Raw genomic sequence first — 14,995 nt, forward strand, 5'->3', positions numbered from 1 at the left:
ATACATAGAGTTTTTCAGGACATCCTTCATACATGTACCTCGAAAAAAAGCAGTTCTTCTTTCACGTCATATAGCAGTTCTGGTAGCACTCTGTACCAGATGAACATTTTGTAGTCATATCTATGGCGGGAAAGATAACATTTGTAGAAAGTACTAATTTGACAAAATGTACATTCTCCTCTCAAAAAGAAAAACAAACATGGAGTAAAATTAACATTATTTAAAATGTGAATAAGCTATTAGACATACAATTACATAGATATATTTATCAATACAGCACATTCAATCTGCCAAAAACTAATGATTACAAAGCCAATATGGATGCTGCTATATTATATATATATATATATATATATATATATATATATATATATATATATATATATATATATATATTAGTGTAGAGAGAGAGAGATGTATGTACAAGGATTAGAGCATTCAGAGTTGTACTATACACTATATGATTTTTTTTTTCTTACGGTTTAAAATTACACGTGAAAGAGGAAAGTGATAGTTTCTTGTATAAGGGAATTTAGTCTATTTTTCGGGTAATACTAATCCAGGCATTTAATCCTTCCAGTGTCAGGCATACCCAGGTATATGAGGACCTGCAGGGGTTAAATGTAAACATCTTAATCTGCAATCACTGTTCACTTGATTCCCCGCTCCTATCTGCATCCCTGAGGCAGTGACTTCAGCATTCATAACCCCGCTGCGTTGCATAGCAACTGAACCAATGGCACGGCAGAGATTTTCTTCCCCCATTTGCACAGCTTGCTCAAAATCTGCCACCATTTAACAGAGGAGCGTTTAAAGAAAACGGCGCAGCCGTGCAATGGAAAACAAGGAAAGATGTGTGCTTTAAATATATATATATATTTTTTTTACCCTGGCCACTTTTAATTCAACAAGCATGGTGGGACTAATACTTAGATTAAAAAAAAAAAACAAACGTATATTTTTTTTGTTTTGTTAGCAGGAAGTGCATAATGCAGCCGACTAAATGATTACAATGCAAGGGAAATTTGGAATCTGTATTTTGCGCCTATGAAAAGCAAATGGTCTTTAGACATCACCACCGCGGCCTGCAAGGCACTACTATTAAAAAAGGTGCCTTTCCTCTAGCATGTTTAGCAAATAAACCTTAGTGGAGCTTTAATTTTATTCATCACGCTGAAGGTTTAATCACATGAAAACACAAGACGACATTGAAGAGGATTTTTCAACGGCAACAATCTATCACTGACTGCATTTGTCGTCAATCATAAATGAGGCAAAAGTTTATTAAGAATTTGATTAAAAATGATCCCTATGAAGAGTTCCGACTTCCTTAATGCGCTACACTGCAAGTTACTATGCTGTAAATACTAAGCTTTTTTCATGTACTGCGCGTTTTATCCTTTTTCTTTTATTTTGGCAAAGTTTATGGAATACTTTTACAAGAGCATGAAACTATGTGGATTGAAACAGGCTAATCATTTGGCAGTCATCAGATTTAGTTGGAACCTAATCAGTCAGTTTTGGCATTTCATCTTATCTATGAACAGTATTTATATAAAAAAAATAAAAAAGAATTAATAAAAGCCTTATTTTGGCAACTGGAAGATTGATTTGCACATATTATATTGTATTAACAAAAAATAAAAACAAAATAAATGATGTCTGGGGTAGTAGTGTCCATACTGTTCTCTCTGTGCAAGTTTTTTTACGTCCCCTTTCAAATTGGCACACTGTAAAGTTTACTCTGTTCTCTTTTTATGGGGTGTCTTGATCATTTAACACTTTGACTGCTGTCTGCCATTTGTCATGATAATTAGCTAATGGCTACGGGTTGAATCGATCTTTCTAGTCTCACCTTAGAGTGACAAAAGACAGTACCAAAAACCAAATTTACTTTATACATGTCAATAATTTAAAAATCACAGTATCAATATTTTTTAATCCTTCAGAAAAGTATATAAGTTAGCAAAGCGGATGGCTTAAATTAAAAAATATATATATAATATAAAAAAAGTTATGCCTAATTGTTTACTACTTTAAGCGGCTCAGAAAGGAATGATTTTTGGGGAAACAAAGTAATATTTTGCTTTAAAAGACTATAATACCCTAAAGGAATGAGGAGGCTCATGCGGAACTGAAAGCACCCTGCTCTCTCCCTAAAAATGGAAAAACACCATAAAAACTAAAACCGGCCCTTGCGAGTACACGACTGAGAATTTAAAACACGAGCTGTTTTCTCCTAGAAAATTGTGCTGCTGTGTATTGCAGCTGTGTGTTTTATCTCTATATACTTTAAATAAAATCTTAATAATTACTACAAACTCTGTGGACTTTCACAGAGTCCAGGACGGCAATAAATTAGTATTATGCAAATTGTTTTTTTTTTTTCTCTTTCTCGCTCTCTCTCTCATAGATAATACAGTCCATCTTGTATTTTCTTCAATGGCCCAAAGGGAGATAAGGAAAGCTAGCAGGCACAGTTAGACCAAGTTGTATTCCTTCAGGTTCAGCTGCAGGATAGTGTCCTTGACAGCGGCAAAGACGAAGCGAATGTTCTCTGTGTCTGTGGCGCAGGTGAAGTGCGAGTAGATGATTTTATCACTGTCAGGATTCAGGTCTACAAACATCTTTAAAATGAACTCTCTTGCCGCTTGTGCATCTCGCTGGGGTCCTTTTATGGAATAAAGTAGGGAGGGGAAAAAAATAGAAGTGAAATTTGTTGCATTTTTTCCCCATTTAAAGCAATGTTGGTTAAACATTGCAAAATATCACCAAATTGGATGTTAATGATAGCTGTAATTCTTAACCATAAGGTGTTTTAAAAAAAAATATCAAATAAAAATCAATTATTTATATCTTTTAATTTGGCAGTTTGTTGGAACAACTAAGTTGATCATTTGTTTCTACAAGAGTTGTTAAAACAGTTCTTTAAGGAACACCAATGATTCAAATACATGACAAACAACACAAGCACATCCGTTTGGTGTGATTTTCCAATGCATGTAAACAGGTTTATTAAAAATGAAGAGCAGTAGATAAATGGAACAGCCTCCTATCAGATGTGGCAGATGCTAATATAGTGAGTGACTTTAAACATTTAAGGGATAAACATAAAGCTATCCTGAATAGGAAAGACAAGACCAAGGACTTATTACGGTCTGAATCTTTGCATCAGTTCTTACCAGCAGTCAGATTATATGTTTCAACACAGATGTATCTGCCTATCCACAAAATAATATTAATACTTACCATCATATTCTGGGAAATAATCAACTAGATGCGAGTACATAATTTTCTCCTCCAGGAGATCTTTCTTGTTTAGAAACAGAATGACTGAAGAATTTTGAAACCAGGGATATGTGATAATTGTTCTAAACAGCGCCTTGCTTTCTTCCATTCGATTCTGAAATAAAAGTGGGGGCACTTTAGTGTTGAAACCTGACTGAGGTGTAGCATCCACTGCAAAAACATACAGATGTAGAAGTATATTTATAAGCCATGGCAACAAACCCCCAATTATACATTATGAAACATGGTCCATATAAAATGACAGAGTCTAATAGGGTCCAATCCGGAAAACATTCCCAAAAGCACTGGGAGTGCATCTATGTAAATTTGACTCAGCAGGACTTTCTGCTGGCAGACACCAGTCCCGGTTAGGCTGAGCTTTGCATACTGCTGCGTGATACAGTGGTGGAATCACTAAAGTGATTCTGCTAATTCAGTAAACAAATTCATGTCATGAATCTGCAACCTGTGCAGATTTACTTTACTATTATGGAAAATAGTAATTCATATTGTGAATCTGCAACCTATGCAGATTTACTTTACTATTATGGAAAATAGTGACCTGCAGCTTTGGTGAGCAGCAAAGAAAGAGGAAGAGGGAGATAGTTGAGGGGTTTATATACCACCTGTGTACTGTTTCTATTGGTTGTTTTCACTTGTGTTATTAACTCTTTCTTTGCTGCTGTTGGTGAGAGTAAAGGAAGATATGCAAAATATGAAGCCTCCTGTCTTGCCTTAAAATGCATAGTGTGAATCTGCAACCTATGCAGATTTACTTTACTATTATGGAAAATAGTATTTCATATTGTAAATCTGCAACCTATGCAGATTTACTTTACTATTATGGAAAATAGTAATTCATATTGTGAATCTGCAACCTTTGCCACAGGTAGGATAAAGATTATATTGAAAATTGAAGGGGGGGGGTTAACATGTGCGTTAAGAGTGATACTCTGCACATATACTAATACACAAATCCAAAAAGATCTAGCTTTTAATCAAGTTGCAAGATCTTAAGAGGTCTCTTTAGCGTTAACGCAGCTAAAACAATATTACACATGGTTTTATTTAAATAACACATCCTTTTTAGAGTAGTCTTACAGCCTAAAAAACAAACAATGTTGAACAGTCTTGCTTCCGCAGTAACTGCGGCAATGGCAAGAAAGCAATGCCTCTTGACTTTCAAACATCACAAAACTATAGTGCAACAAGCCACAGAATTGTATAAACAATACAAGCTTTCATGTTTTGCAAGACACAGTCAAGAAACTTAAATCCAAAAACCTTCCTGTCACTGGATAAGATTCAAGAAGCACTTAACAGCTTATTTTCATCAAAATTATGAAATTTGAGTAGGTTTATCTCATGCTCGCCGCTGAAAACCAATGCATACGTATTCCCCAAGCACAGTAAATATGCGCCGGTGTGAGAGATCCTCCCACGGAATGGAAGAATTGGTAATATTATACATGCATGTCAAACAAGGCACTGCATAAATCCCCCTAGTCCAGTTCACACCCTTGCAGCTGTACTAGGATTCAAAAGAATACATAAGCCTGATTCAATGATGGCCAGAAGAGTCAAAGGCCATTTTTGTCTGAAATAAATAACGGTTGCATAACGGCAATGGACACAAATGTATTTTGATGCAAACACTTTTGGAGATGTAATTAAAAAAAATCCTTAGGAATTAAATTATACATAACCATTTAGAAAGTACTTTTTAAAATCCCTTACCTCATTGTCAGATTCCACGAGCACTTGATCATATTCACTAAGAGCTACTAGGAACATTATGGAAGTGACATTCTCAAAGCAGTGTATCCATTTTCTTCTCTCTGAACGCTGTCCTCCAACATCCACCATTCTGGAGGATTAAGATCACAAATGTATCAATATATGCATGTGTGTGTATATTATATGCTTATACACACGCACTGCTCCATATTGTGATATTTTTATATACTATTCTGTTTGGAACCGGATGTTTTTTAAAAAAAATACCCCCAATGTTTATAAAGAGAAAAAAACATACAAAATAAATTGATTGTACCTGTAAAAAATATACATGAGACAGTATCTACAGAAGTCAGACTGCATTGCCAATTTATCTAAATTTTTTTATGACTATTTTCACAACATCGGTGAACAAGGAAGAACCATTATGAAAAACAGCAGCAAAACAAAGAATAAGTGCATATCCACTCTTGACACTAGTAACAAGGCATCTGCTTGTCTATATACAAATTTAGTACCGTTCTTCTATAAAATCTCTACATGCATATTAAATATATACTGCAAATCAGTAAAATACAGTTTACTATCACCTATCTAACATGAAAATACTGGGGATTCAGTTACACTATACGGCCCAGAACAGGACTTCGCTTGAATTTAGCAAGTTTCAACCAGTCTTCTAATAACTGTATCTCTTATGATTGATATTGGTATTTTAAACCCACTGCAACTCTTCTTTGAGACTTCTTTAGACACCAAAAATAAGCCACCTCGGAGGTGGAACAGGTTTTAACCTTGATGCTGCCTCAGGACTTCAAAATATACACATAAAAGTACAACTAATACTCACCTAACAATCATAACTCACTATAGATATCCATTTTTTTTTTTTTTTAAACAAGTCAGTTTAGAAAAGCATGGGCTCATGTACCTGAAAATGACACTTTGCAAGTCAAAGGGATACTCAATAATGCCTGTTGTTGGAACTCGAACTCTGAGAACATCTTGCTGAGAAGGAAGATACCCATGACATGCTATACGGTCCAGGTCATTGAGATAGCTGGAAAAAAAATCAACAAAGTAGGGGAAAGTGAGCGCACACAGAAATTTAGACACTTTACCATGTAACAATATTAGAAAGGACTGCACCACAAGTACTTAAGGGCATCCCAGGAGTGGTATGAAAAAGCAAGATGCAGATCACCTCTAAATTCTGTAATTATTTAGGACAATGCATGAGCGCTCACCACAGGGAATAACGGCTGAAAATGTGTAATGGATCAAAGTTCAATGCCAGCATCAGCTTCTCTGGCCTGTTTAAGATCACTGTTGAAAGGCTTATGGGTTTCAAGAGGGTAGAAAAAACCCAAATGCTCCATTGACATCAATGACTTGCTATGGACACAATTTGCATATCCCTGTTAGATTTCTTCCCCAGGTTACGTATATAAATTGTAAGTATAAATAAAATATAATGCACTCGGTAAAGTGTGGCACAATCATTTCAATCCAGTGATTCAAAAAGGAAATATTGAGAATACCCAGTATTGAGTATAGCACCATGTACAAAACACCCTACACCAAAACAAATTCAACTTCTGCTGAATTTGGACACATGGTAAGTAATTAGCTTAAGAAAAATATAAAATGTTGGCACGTTTACTAACATCATTCATTTAATTCTTCACAGTGTGACATTGCAACACTAACATATTGTAGTTAGTAACTGAATGAACATTGGACGAACATGTGAGTATATACAGCGGTCAGACTAAAGATCTTTTCTTAATATTGTTCTCCATCTTCCTAAAAATACCAGCTATAAAAATACGTATTTCATGTTCCTGCTGGCTTCTACCCTTTTAATTTCTGTATGCAGTTGCGTATGGTAACTTTATCCTAAATATTCTACAAACAGAAATAGTGCAAATATTACTTTGTGTACAGGTTGTTAGGTCTCAATGTATTTGAAGGCTCTTGTAACGGTTTAAATCAACAGACCTGCAGAGTACTCAAAGATGAATATTGTATCATACTCACTATTTAGTGGAGTCAGACAGCTGATACTCCCGTCGTCTGTCATAACACTCTTGTATACCTGGGTCATTCCATAAATACTTTATTGCATCTACATAAGGGTTCTCAAACGTGGACACCTTCTCTACATCCACCTCCCGAATTAACAGTGCATGGCCCTGTTAGGGTGAAAACAAAACAAAAAAAAAAATAATAAATAAATAAATCATTAAATGTTCATTATTTTTTTTAAATTAAAAATGCTTTGATTGTGACAAGTGTTAATCTTTGATACATATTTATATTTAGACTTAGGTCTTTGTTCAGCAGTGGCACCTACTGTGTAGAAGAAATCCTAAGCGAAAATGAAAAGGATTTTTCTATTTTAGTATTAATATTTTAGCTAATATATAGTATCGGGTCAGCTTATTAAGAAAATTCCAAGTAATGCATCTTTATATATGTATGTGTATACATTTATACACACACAAATATATATATATATATATATATACACACACACACACACTTATACATATATGCATATATAAGAAATGCATCCCATAAAATATCTCACAAAATATATGTATTTCATAAAGTATTCTATCAATACATTAAATATTAGGGAAATTACAGAATTCAATAACAGGAATCCATTTAATAAACTGATAAAATACATTAAATTATTGGAAATCACTTTCATTGCTAAATATTACATTGATAAATACAAATAAAAATTAACTGAGTGTTTATTAAAATTTATAAATGCATTAGTACATTCAAAAAGCCTGTTGGTTTATTTTGTCTTTTACTCTGTGTATCACATACTTGCTGTTCTTATACTAACTGAAAACGTTAAATGAAAAGTGCTTTAGAGTTGTAACATGACGGCCATTTTGTTGAAGGCCAAGACACATTGATACATAGGTAACTGCCCACCTATCCCTTCCTCTGTCCCGCTTTGCAGGGGTGGAGGAAGGGTGAGGCAAGAGCGATACTCACCTCAGGTGCAGCTGCAGGGGGGGGGGCGCACAGCCGCCCAATGAGCAGCTGAAGCCTGCAGGACTACTTACTGCTCCCAAATCACTACACACCGACAATAGATGCCAAGCACGGGGAATGACGTCGTACCCCCGCGTTCTGCATCCATTGCTGGTGCATAGTGATGAGGGAGTCTCAGTGACAGACCTCGCACTCCCACCACAGGATGGAGGAAGAGGTAAGAGATGGGGAGAAAGGGGTGTATGGGCAGTGCATGCATGTGTTTGTAAGCTTGTGTGTAAGAGCGGTATAGGAATTTGTAAGGGCAGTGAATGTGTATATGTCTGTGTAAAGGCAGGTGTGTGTAAGAGCAGTGAATGTGTATGTGTGTGTAAAGGCAGGTGTGTACGTGTATGTAAAGGCAGGTGTGTACGTGTGTGTGGGCAGTGTACGTGTGTGTGTGTGTGGGCAGTGTACGCGTGTGTGTTCACTACTCTTCAAATGATACTCAGCCAGCACTACGGCAGACACCTGGCTGGCTGAGAATCATGGGAATTTTAGTTCAGAGCTAGAATCTGCAGCTTTACTGTTGACTACTTCCCATGATGCTCAGCCGGCATCATGGAAGCAGTATGTCTGGCTGAGCCTCATTGTGAACTGTAGTTAACAGCAGATGATGTGACAGGTATTAGATGTGAATTAAAACTCCCACGATGCCTAGTCATGATGGACACCAGGCTGGCTGAGAGAGGGGAAAAAAAAAAAAAAAAAGCGTCCCTTTTTCACATTTTAAAATGTTGGGAGGTATGCGTCTATATCAGAGACCCCAACATAAGAGTGACCAGATTTTGGCAGAAATTTGCCCAGGTCAGTTTCTTTTCTCCATCTCTGATGCTGTACCCCATGTTCAGCAAAATCCAGGACAGAAATTCTAAGCAAAATTGCAAACTACCCTATTTGCTCGATTATAAGACGACCCCCCAAAATCTGAATATTAATTTATGAAAAAAAGAAAAAGCCTGAATATAAGACGACCCTATAGGAAAAAAGTTTTACCGGTAAATGTTAATTCATGTAAACTATGTGAACAATTGTTTGTTAATAAAAGCTATTTCCTTTTTTTTTTTTTTTCAACCTGCCCCCCCCCCCAGTTAGGCACATCTGCCCCAAGGCTTGCCACTCTGCCCCATAAATGCCTTAAAACCCTCTAAATGCCACTGTGCCCCACAATATGCCTTTTAACCCTCTATATGCCACTGCACCCCATGATATGCCTTTTGACCCCCTATGTGCCACTCTGCCTCCAGAATTGCCTTATACCCCTATATGCCACTGGCATTTAGGGGGTTAAAAGGCATATTATGGAGCAGAGTGGTATATAGGGAGGTATAAGGCATTTCAGGAGGCAGAGTGGCATATCGAGGGTTAAAAGGCATTTCTGGAGGTTGAGTGGCATTAAGGGGTTAAAAGGCATTTCACAGAGCACTGCCTACAGAAATGCCTTATTCCCCCCATTTAACACTCCCTCCCCCTCCCTCCTCCAAACTTACCAGTGCTCCTGCAGCGCAAGTTGTCTACGCGAATCGTGTAGAGCTCTACACGCTGCCCGGACTAAGCACCGGGGACTCAGGAGCACCGGTCAGTTGGGGGGGGGGGCATAACACAGGAGGATCCAGGTCCCCTGCATCGCTGCGGGGGATCTGGATCTTAGTCTCATAGTCAGACCTATTTGAGGTCTGATTATAAGACGACCCCGATTATAAGACAAGGGGTATTTTTCAGAGCATTTGCTCTAGAACAAAACTCGTCTTATAAATCGAGCAAATACGGTATTTTATTTTAGTAGAAATTTTTTTCCTTTTCTTTTCATACTAGCACTAAATTATTTTTTGCATCTTTCTATGGTTTTAAATGAAAGCCTGTTTTTTTTTTTTTTCCAGGAAGAAGGGTGTATAATTTGTGTTGGTACATCAAACATGGAAAAGAGGAATTACAATTTACAGATTGGTGCTATACACAAAAAGGCTGGCACTGTTCTCTTGCATACTTAACTAAGGTAGCACTTCCCTGCTGGAGCATCTTTTGTTCTCTATAACATTTTATAAGATGTAACTGACCTTTCAGTTCCCAGCTAGATGTATAAACATACATACATACCTTTAATAACTCTAAGCAATACAATCTTACACGCCTACTACACACAGCACACGTAGACTTAAACAGCCCTGTAAATGATAAAAAAAAAAAAAAAAAACGATTGGAAAGATAACAAGCACGTTATACTTCCCCCTTGTTTTTTGTACAGAAGACAGTGTTTAAAAATCACTGCACAAGAGACACCATTGTAAACCAGCTTAGGAAGTCATACCCTCAGGGTACTTGGCACAGAGAGGTGTGCTGTAATGTGTTACGCCCTGTGCAGATGGCACAGAGAAGAACAGACTGTACAAGACCGAAGACAGGACAATATATGCAAACAGGAGTACAACATGGCTTTAAAAAAGGCACCAGGATGCACAGTTTACCCCAGTAACAGACATAAGTAACCTTGAGGCCTGGTTGACAATTGCCATTATTTAATTTAGCAGATAGTTCAGTTCTCAAATGCTGCAGCTACGTACGTCAACAGCTGGAAATTAAATCTATTCCATGGACTGATAAGGTGTCGCTTTGTAGGGAGTAACTATTCACCTAAATATTATACTAGCTAACTGGTTAGCAAATGTATAGACAAAAAGTTATTTAGAAGATTTAAATTTACTGTATGCTACCAGGCTTATTATATTATATTATTTTCACCTACAGCTGAAGAGATAGCCACTCTTCTTTCTTCCTCTCACTCAACATCCTGTCCCCTTGACCCCATCACACCTCAAAGTATTTAATCTTTCTCTATCATCTGAAACCGTACCAACAGCGTTCACGCATGCGCTAATCAACCCATTCTAAAAAATCCTTCCTTAGATCCCATCTGTCTGACTTACTACCGCCCTCTCTACTTCCTTTTACCTCTAAGTTGCTTGAACAGATTACGTACATTCGCCTCCAACTCCCTCCTTGACCCTCTACAGTCTGGTTTCAAACCTCTTCACTCTACTGAAATAGCCATAACAAAAGTCTCCAATAACTTGCTCCCTGCCAAAACAAAAGGTCACTTCGCCATTATTCTTTTTTTTACAGGTGTTCGAGATACAGCTCACTCCTGGATCTCCTCATATCTGTCTAACCTTAACTCAAACCTCTCCTTCACATTCAGTCCCTCGCCAGATCCTGCCGCTTGCACCAAAAAAAAAAAAAAAACAACACCACTCGCACCTACCCATTCCTCACCCCAAAGAGCTAAGGCTCTCCTCAATTATCACCTCTTCCTGCCTACAAGATTTCACTCGGGCTGCCCCATATCTCTGTAACCTACTTCCACCAAACATTCACTCTCCCAACATTCAAGAAACATCTCAAAACTTACTTCTTTAGAAAAGCATGCCATCTTAACTGCTAGAACTTCCTTGTCACTGACACAACCACCACACTACCTCTCAACCTCTCTGTGCCTTATGTTTGTCACCCCATTCCCTCAAAATTGTAAGCTTGCAAGCAGGGCTCTCTCCACCTAATATATCGGTTTGTCTTAGTCTATCATTTCTCAGCACCATGTTCCTGCATTCTGTAATAGAAGAGAAGGCAGCATGAATGAGAATTCATCCATACATACACTGATTAGCCATAATGTTATGACCACTGACAGGTGAAGTGAATTAGGGCTGCAACAACAAAACGATAAAATAGATAATGAAAATCGTTGTCAACGATTTTCATAATCTATTAGTTGAATCGATTCTTATCGATTTATAAAATGATGTTTTTCAGAGCAAATGCTCTGAAAAACTCCCTTCTATAATCCGATCTCAAATAGAAATCGGATTTTAATTGTAGAATCCAGACCCCCCCGCAAAGCTGCAGGAGACCTGGATCCTCTCTGCCACCTGGTGAGGGTCTGTGCAGAACGCGCAGACATCCTCCGCTTCTCCCCTCCACTTCCACCGGGGCTTCTATTACTGAACCCGGCGTCACGTGACCTTCCGGTGCGGCTTCCATCATGGAAGCCCCAACGGAAGCGGAGGGGAGAAGCGGCTGTCTGCGCGCATCGCACAGACCCCTACTGGCTGCCGGAGAGGATCCAGGTCCCGTGCAGCGCTGCAGGGGATTTGGATTTTAGTGCGCCATGTGCACAACCTCCGCTACTTCATCTCACTGCCACTTCCACCTGCCCCACCAGGGGTTAATATATCAACAGAAGAAAAACAGGACAAGTAAGCAGCACAGGGTAAGTATTATCTTTATTTTTATGCTCATTTGCCCTGTGTTTCTTCTGTTGATATATTAACCCCTGGTGGGGCAGGTAGAATCACTGGCCACTTTATTAGGGATGACTTGCTAGTACTGGGTTGCATCCCCTTTTGCCTTCATTCTTCATGTTATACGTTCTACAAGGAGCTGGAAACATTCCTCAGATTTTACTCCATATGGACATGATGGCATCACGTAGTTGCTGCAGATTTGTCGGCTACACATCCATGATGCGAATCTCCCATTCCACCACATCCCAAAGGTGCTCTATTGGATCGAGATCTGGTGACTGTGGATGCCATTGGAGTACAGTGAACTCTGTCATGTTCACAAAACCAGTTTGAGCTGATGTAAGCTTTGTGACACGATACATTATCCTGCTGGAAGTACCCATCAGAAGATGGGTACACTGTGGTCATAAAGGGACGGGCATGGTCACCAACAATACTCAGGTATGCCGTTGCGTTTAAACAATGCTCGATTGGTGCTATGGGGTCCAGTGTGCCAAGAAAATGTCCCCCACACCATCACACCACCAGCACCAGCACCAGCCTGAACCGTTGACACAAGGCAGGATGGATCCACGCTTTCATGTTGTTTACATCAAAGTCTGACCCTGCCATCTGATTGTCACAGCTGGAATCAAGGTTCATCAGACCAGGCAACGTTCTTCCAGTCTTCCATTGTCTAATTTTGGTGAGCCTGTGCAAATTGTAGGCTCAATTTCCTGTTCTTAGCTGGCAGGAGTGGCACCCAGTGCGGGTGGTCTTGACCACGTCCGCATGCCTAAATGCATTGAGTTGCTGCCATGTGATTGGCCAATTAGCCATTTGTGTTAACCAGCAATTGAACAGGTGTACCTAATAAAGTGGCCAGTGAATATGTATGACTCAATTATTTGGCACCTTTTTAATCAATACTTTGTGCTGCCTCCCTTTGCCAAGATTACAGCTCAGAGTCTGCTCCCATAATGCCTAATAAGGTCAGAGAATACATTGTAAGGGATCTGAGACAATTCCTACATACATAATCTCTCTAGGTCCTTCAAATTTAGAGGCTGACACTAGTGGAATCTCGTATTCAGTTCATCCTACATGTTTTCTAAGGAGTTCAAGTTACAGGACTGATGGCAATGGTAGGAACTTGAATTGTGGTCAGTAAACCATTTTTGTGTGGATTTTGATGTATGTTTTAGATCATTGTCCTGCTGGAAGATCCAACCATGGCCCATTTTATGCTTTCTGGCAGAGGCAGTCAGGTGTTCAATCAATATGTATTGATGTTTGATGATGTACCCAAAAAAACAAAATGTCCAGGTCCTCTGGCAGAAAAACAGCCCAAGCCATAAGCATATTTAGCTGCGAGTATGACGTACCCCCTCTGGTGTTTATTGCCAAAAACCTCTATGTTGGTTTCATCTGACCATGGAACTCGATTTGAAGTTCTGGTAGTGTCTGGGAAACTCAAGACAAGTTGAATTTGTTTCTGGAAACCCTGTTTTTTTATTTTTTTTTTCCTTTCTTTCTTGAAACCCTTCCAAACAACTTGTAGTGATATAGGCAACATCGAATTGTGGTCAAAGTATCCAAAATGACAAGGCGCAACTAAGTTCAGCAATTCTCCAGCTGTGATCCTTGGAGATTTCTTGGCTACTCAAGCCATCCTCTTCGCAGTGCATTGAGACGATAGACACACCTCCTCTTCTAGGTTGATTCACAACATTTTCAGTTAACTGGAACTTAATCACTGTCCCGATGGTGGAAATTGGCTTTTCAATGCTTTTGCTATTTTCTTACAGCCACTTTCTATTTTGTGAAGCTCAACAACCTTTTGCCACTCATCACAGCTATATTCCTTGGCCTTCCTCATTGCAACGAATGACTAAGGGGATTTGGCCTGTGTGTTACCTACAGGAAGTTATGGCTGAACAATTTTCTGTTCCTAGTCACCCAGGTGTATTAAAAAATGTTAACTGGGAACATACTTCAAATATATTTTTCTCATATGTATTCACAGGGGTGCCAATAATTGTGTGACATTCCTAACTTTTTTGGCTGGCTCTTCCAAGTTTGCCAACCACTGCTTTAATATGCATTCTTCAAAAATGAAAAAAATCACGTTCCTGAGGTTTAAGCTGGCCTCTTCATCCGCGGTTCGACCATTTTGTATACCAATTAGATTGAAGCAGCCAATCAGTGGCAGGAAATTGAAATCAATGAACATTCTATGAGCTGGCGCTGGAGCTGACTGGCAGTAAATATATCACGTGCAAGACGCGTAGCAACTTTACAGGGAGGGGAGAGCAGAAGATTTGGATAGAGAATTGGTTATACAGATGACACGCCATAAACTGACAATAGTTGAACTCAAACACCACACAAAGGGGGGGATGGATCCTTTATGAAGTCCTTTATTGTCAGGCACAAGCATAAACAGATCTGGATGTCCTGGAAATGGTTCTCTTAGGTCAAAGAATATTCTTTGGATAGTTACTAGATGCTCAGTCAACTGTAGCAAGGTAACTCTAAGATGTCTGAGTACATGTGAGTGGGTGGGCCATGAAACAATATTCAAAGCAAATAGTTTATAATATATATATATGCACATTACTAAGTAAGAATGGCAA

General features: G+C 38.6%; 1 protein-coding gene across 1 annotated transcript in view; it reads right to left on the reverse strand.

The window, feature by feature from the left end:
* Window positions 1–878: 878 nt before the first annotated feature.
* Window positions 879–14,995, reverse strand: part of LOC128497043 (guanine nucleotide-binding protein G(q) subunit alpha) — a 46,725-nt gene continuing 32,608 nt past the window's right edge. Inside the window, exons 3-7 of the mRNA XM_053466905.1 lie at window positions 7,066–7,220; window positions 5,957–6,085; window positions 5,026–5,155; window positions 3,250–3,403; window positions 879–2,671 (exon numbers count right to left, since the gene is read on the reverse strand). Coding sequence (XP_053322880.1) covers window positions 2,481–2,671; window positions 3,250–3,403; window positions 5,026–5,155; window positions 5,957–6,085; window positions 7,066–7,220 — 759 coding nt within the window. The 3' untranslated portion in view covers window positions 879–2,480. The remainder of the gene's footprint in view (window positions 2,672–3,249; window positions 3,404–5,025; window positions 5,156–5,956; window positions 6,086–7,065; window positions 7,221–14,995) is intronic.

The sequence above is a fragment of the Spea bombifrons genome, chromosome 1, assembly GCF_027358695.1.
Source record: "Spea bombifrons isolate aSpeBom1 chromosome 1, aSpeBom1.2.pri, whole genome shotgun sequence".
Lineage (NCBI taxonomy): Eukaryota > Metazoa > Chordata > Amphibia > Anura > Pelobatidae > Spea > Spea bombifrons.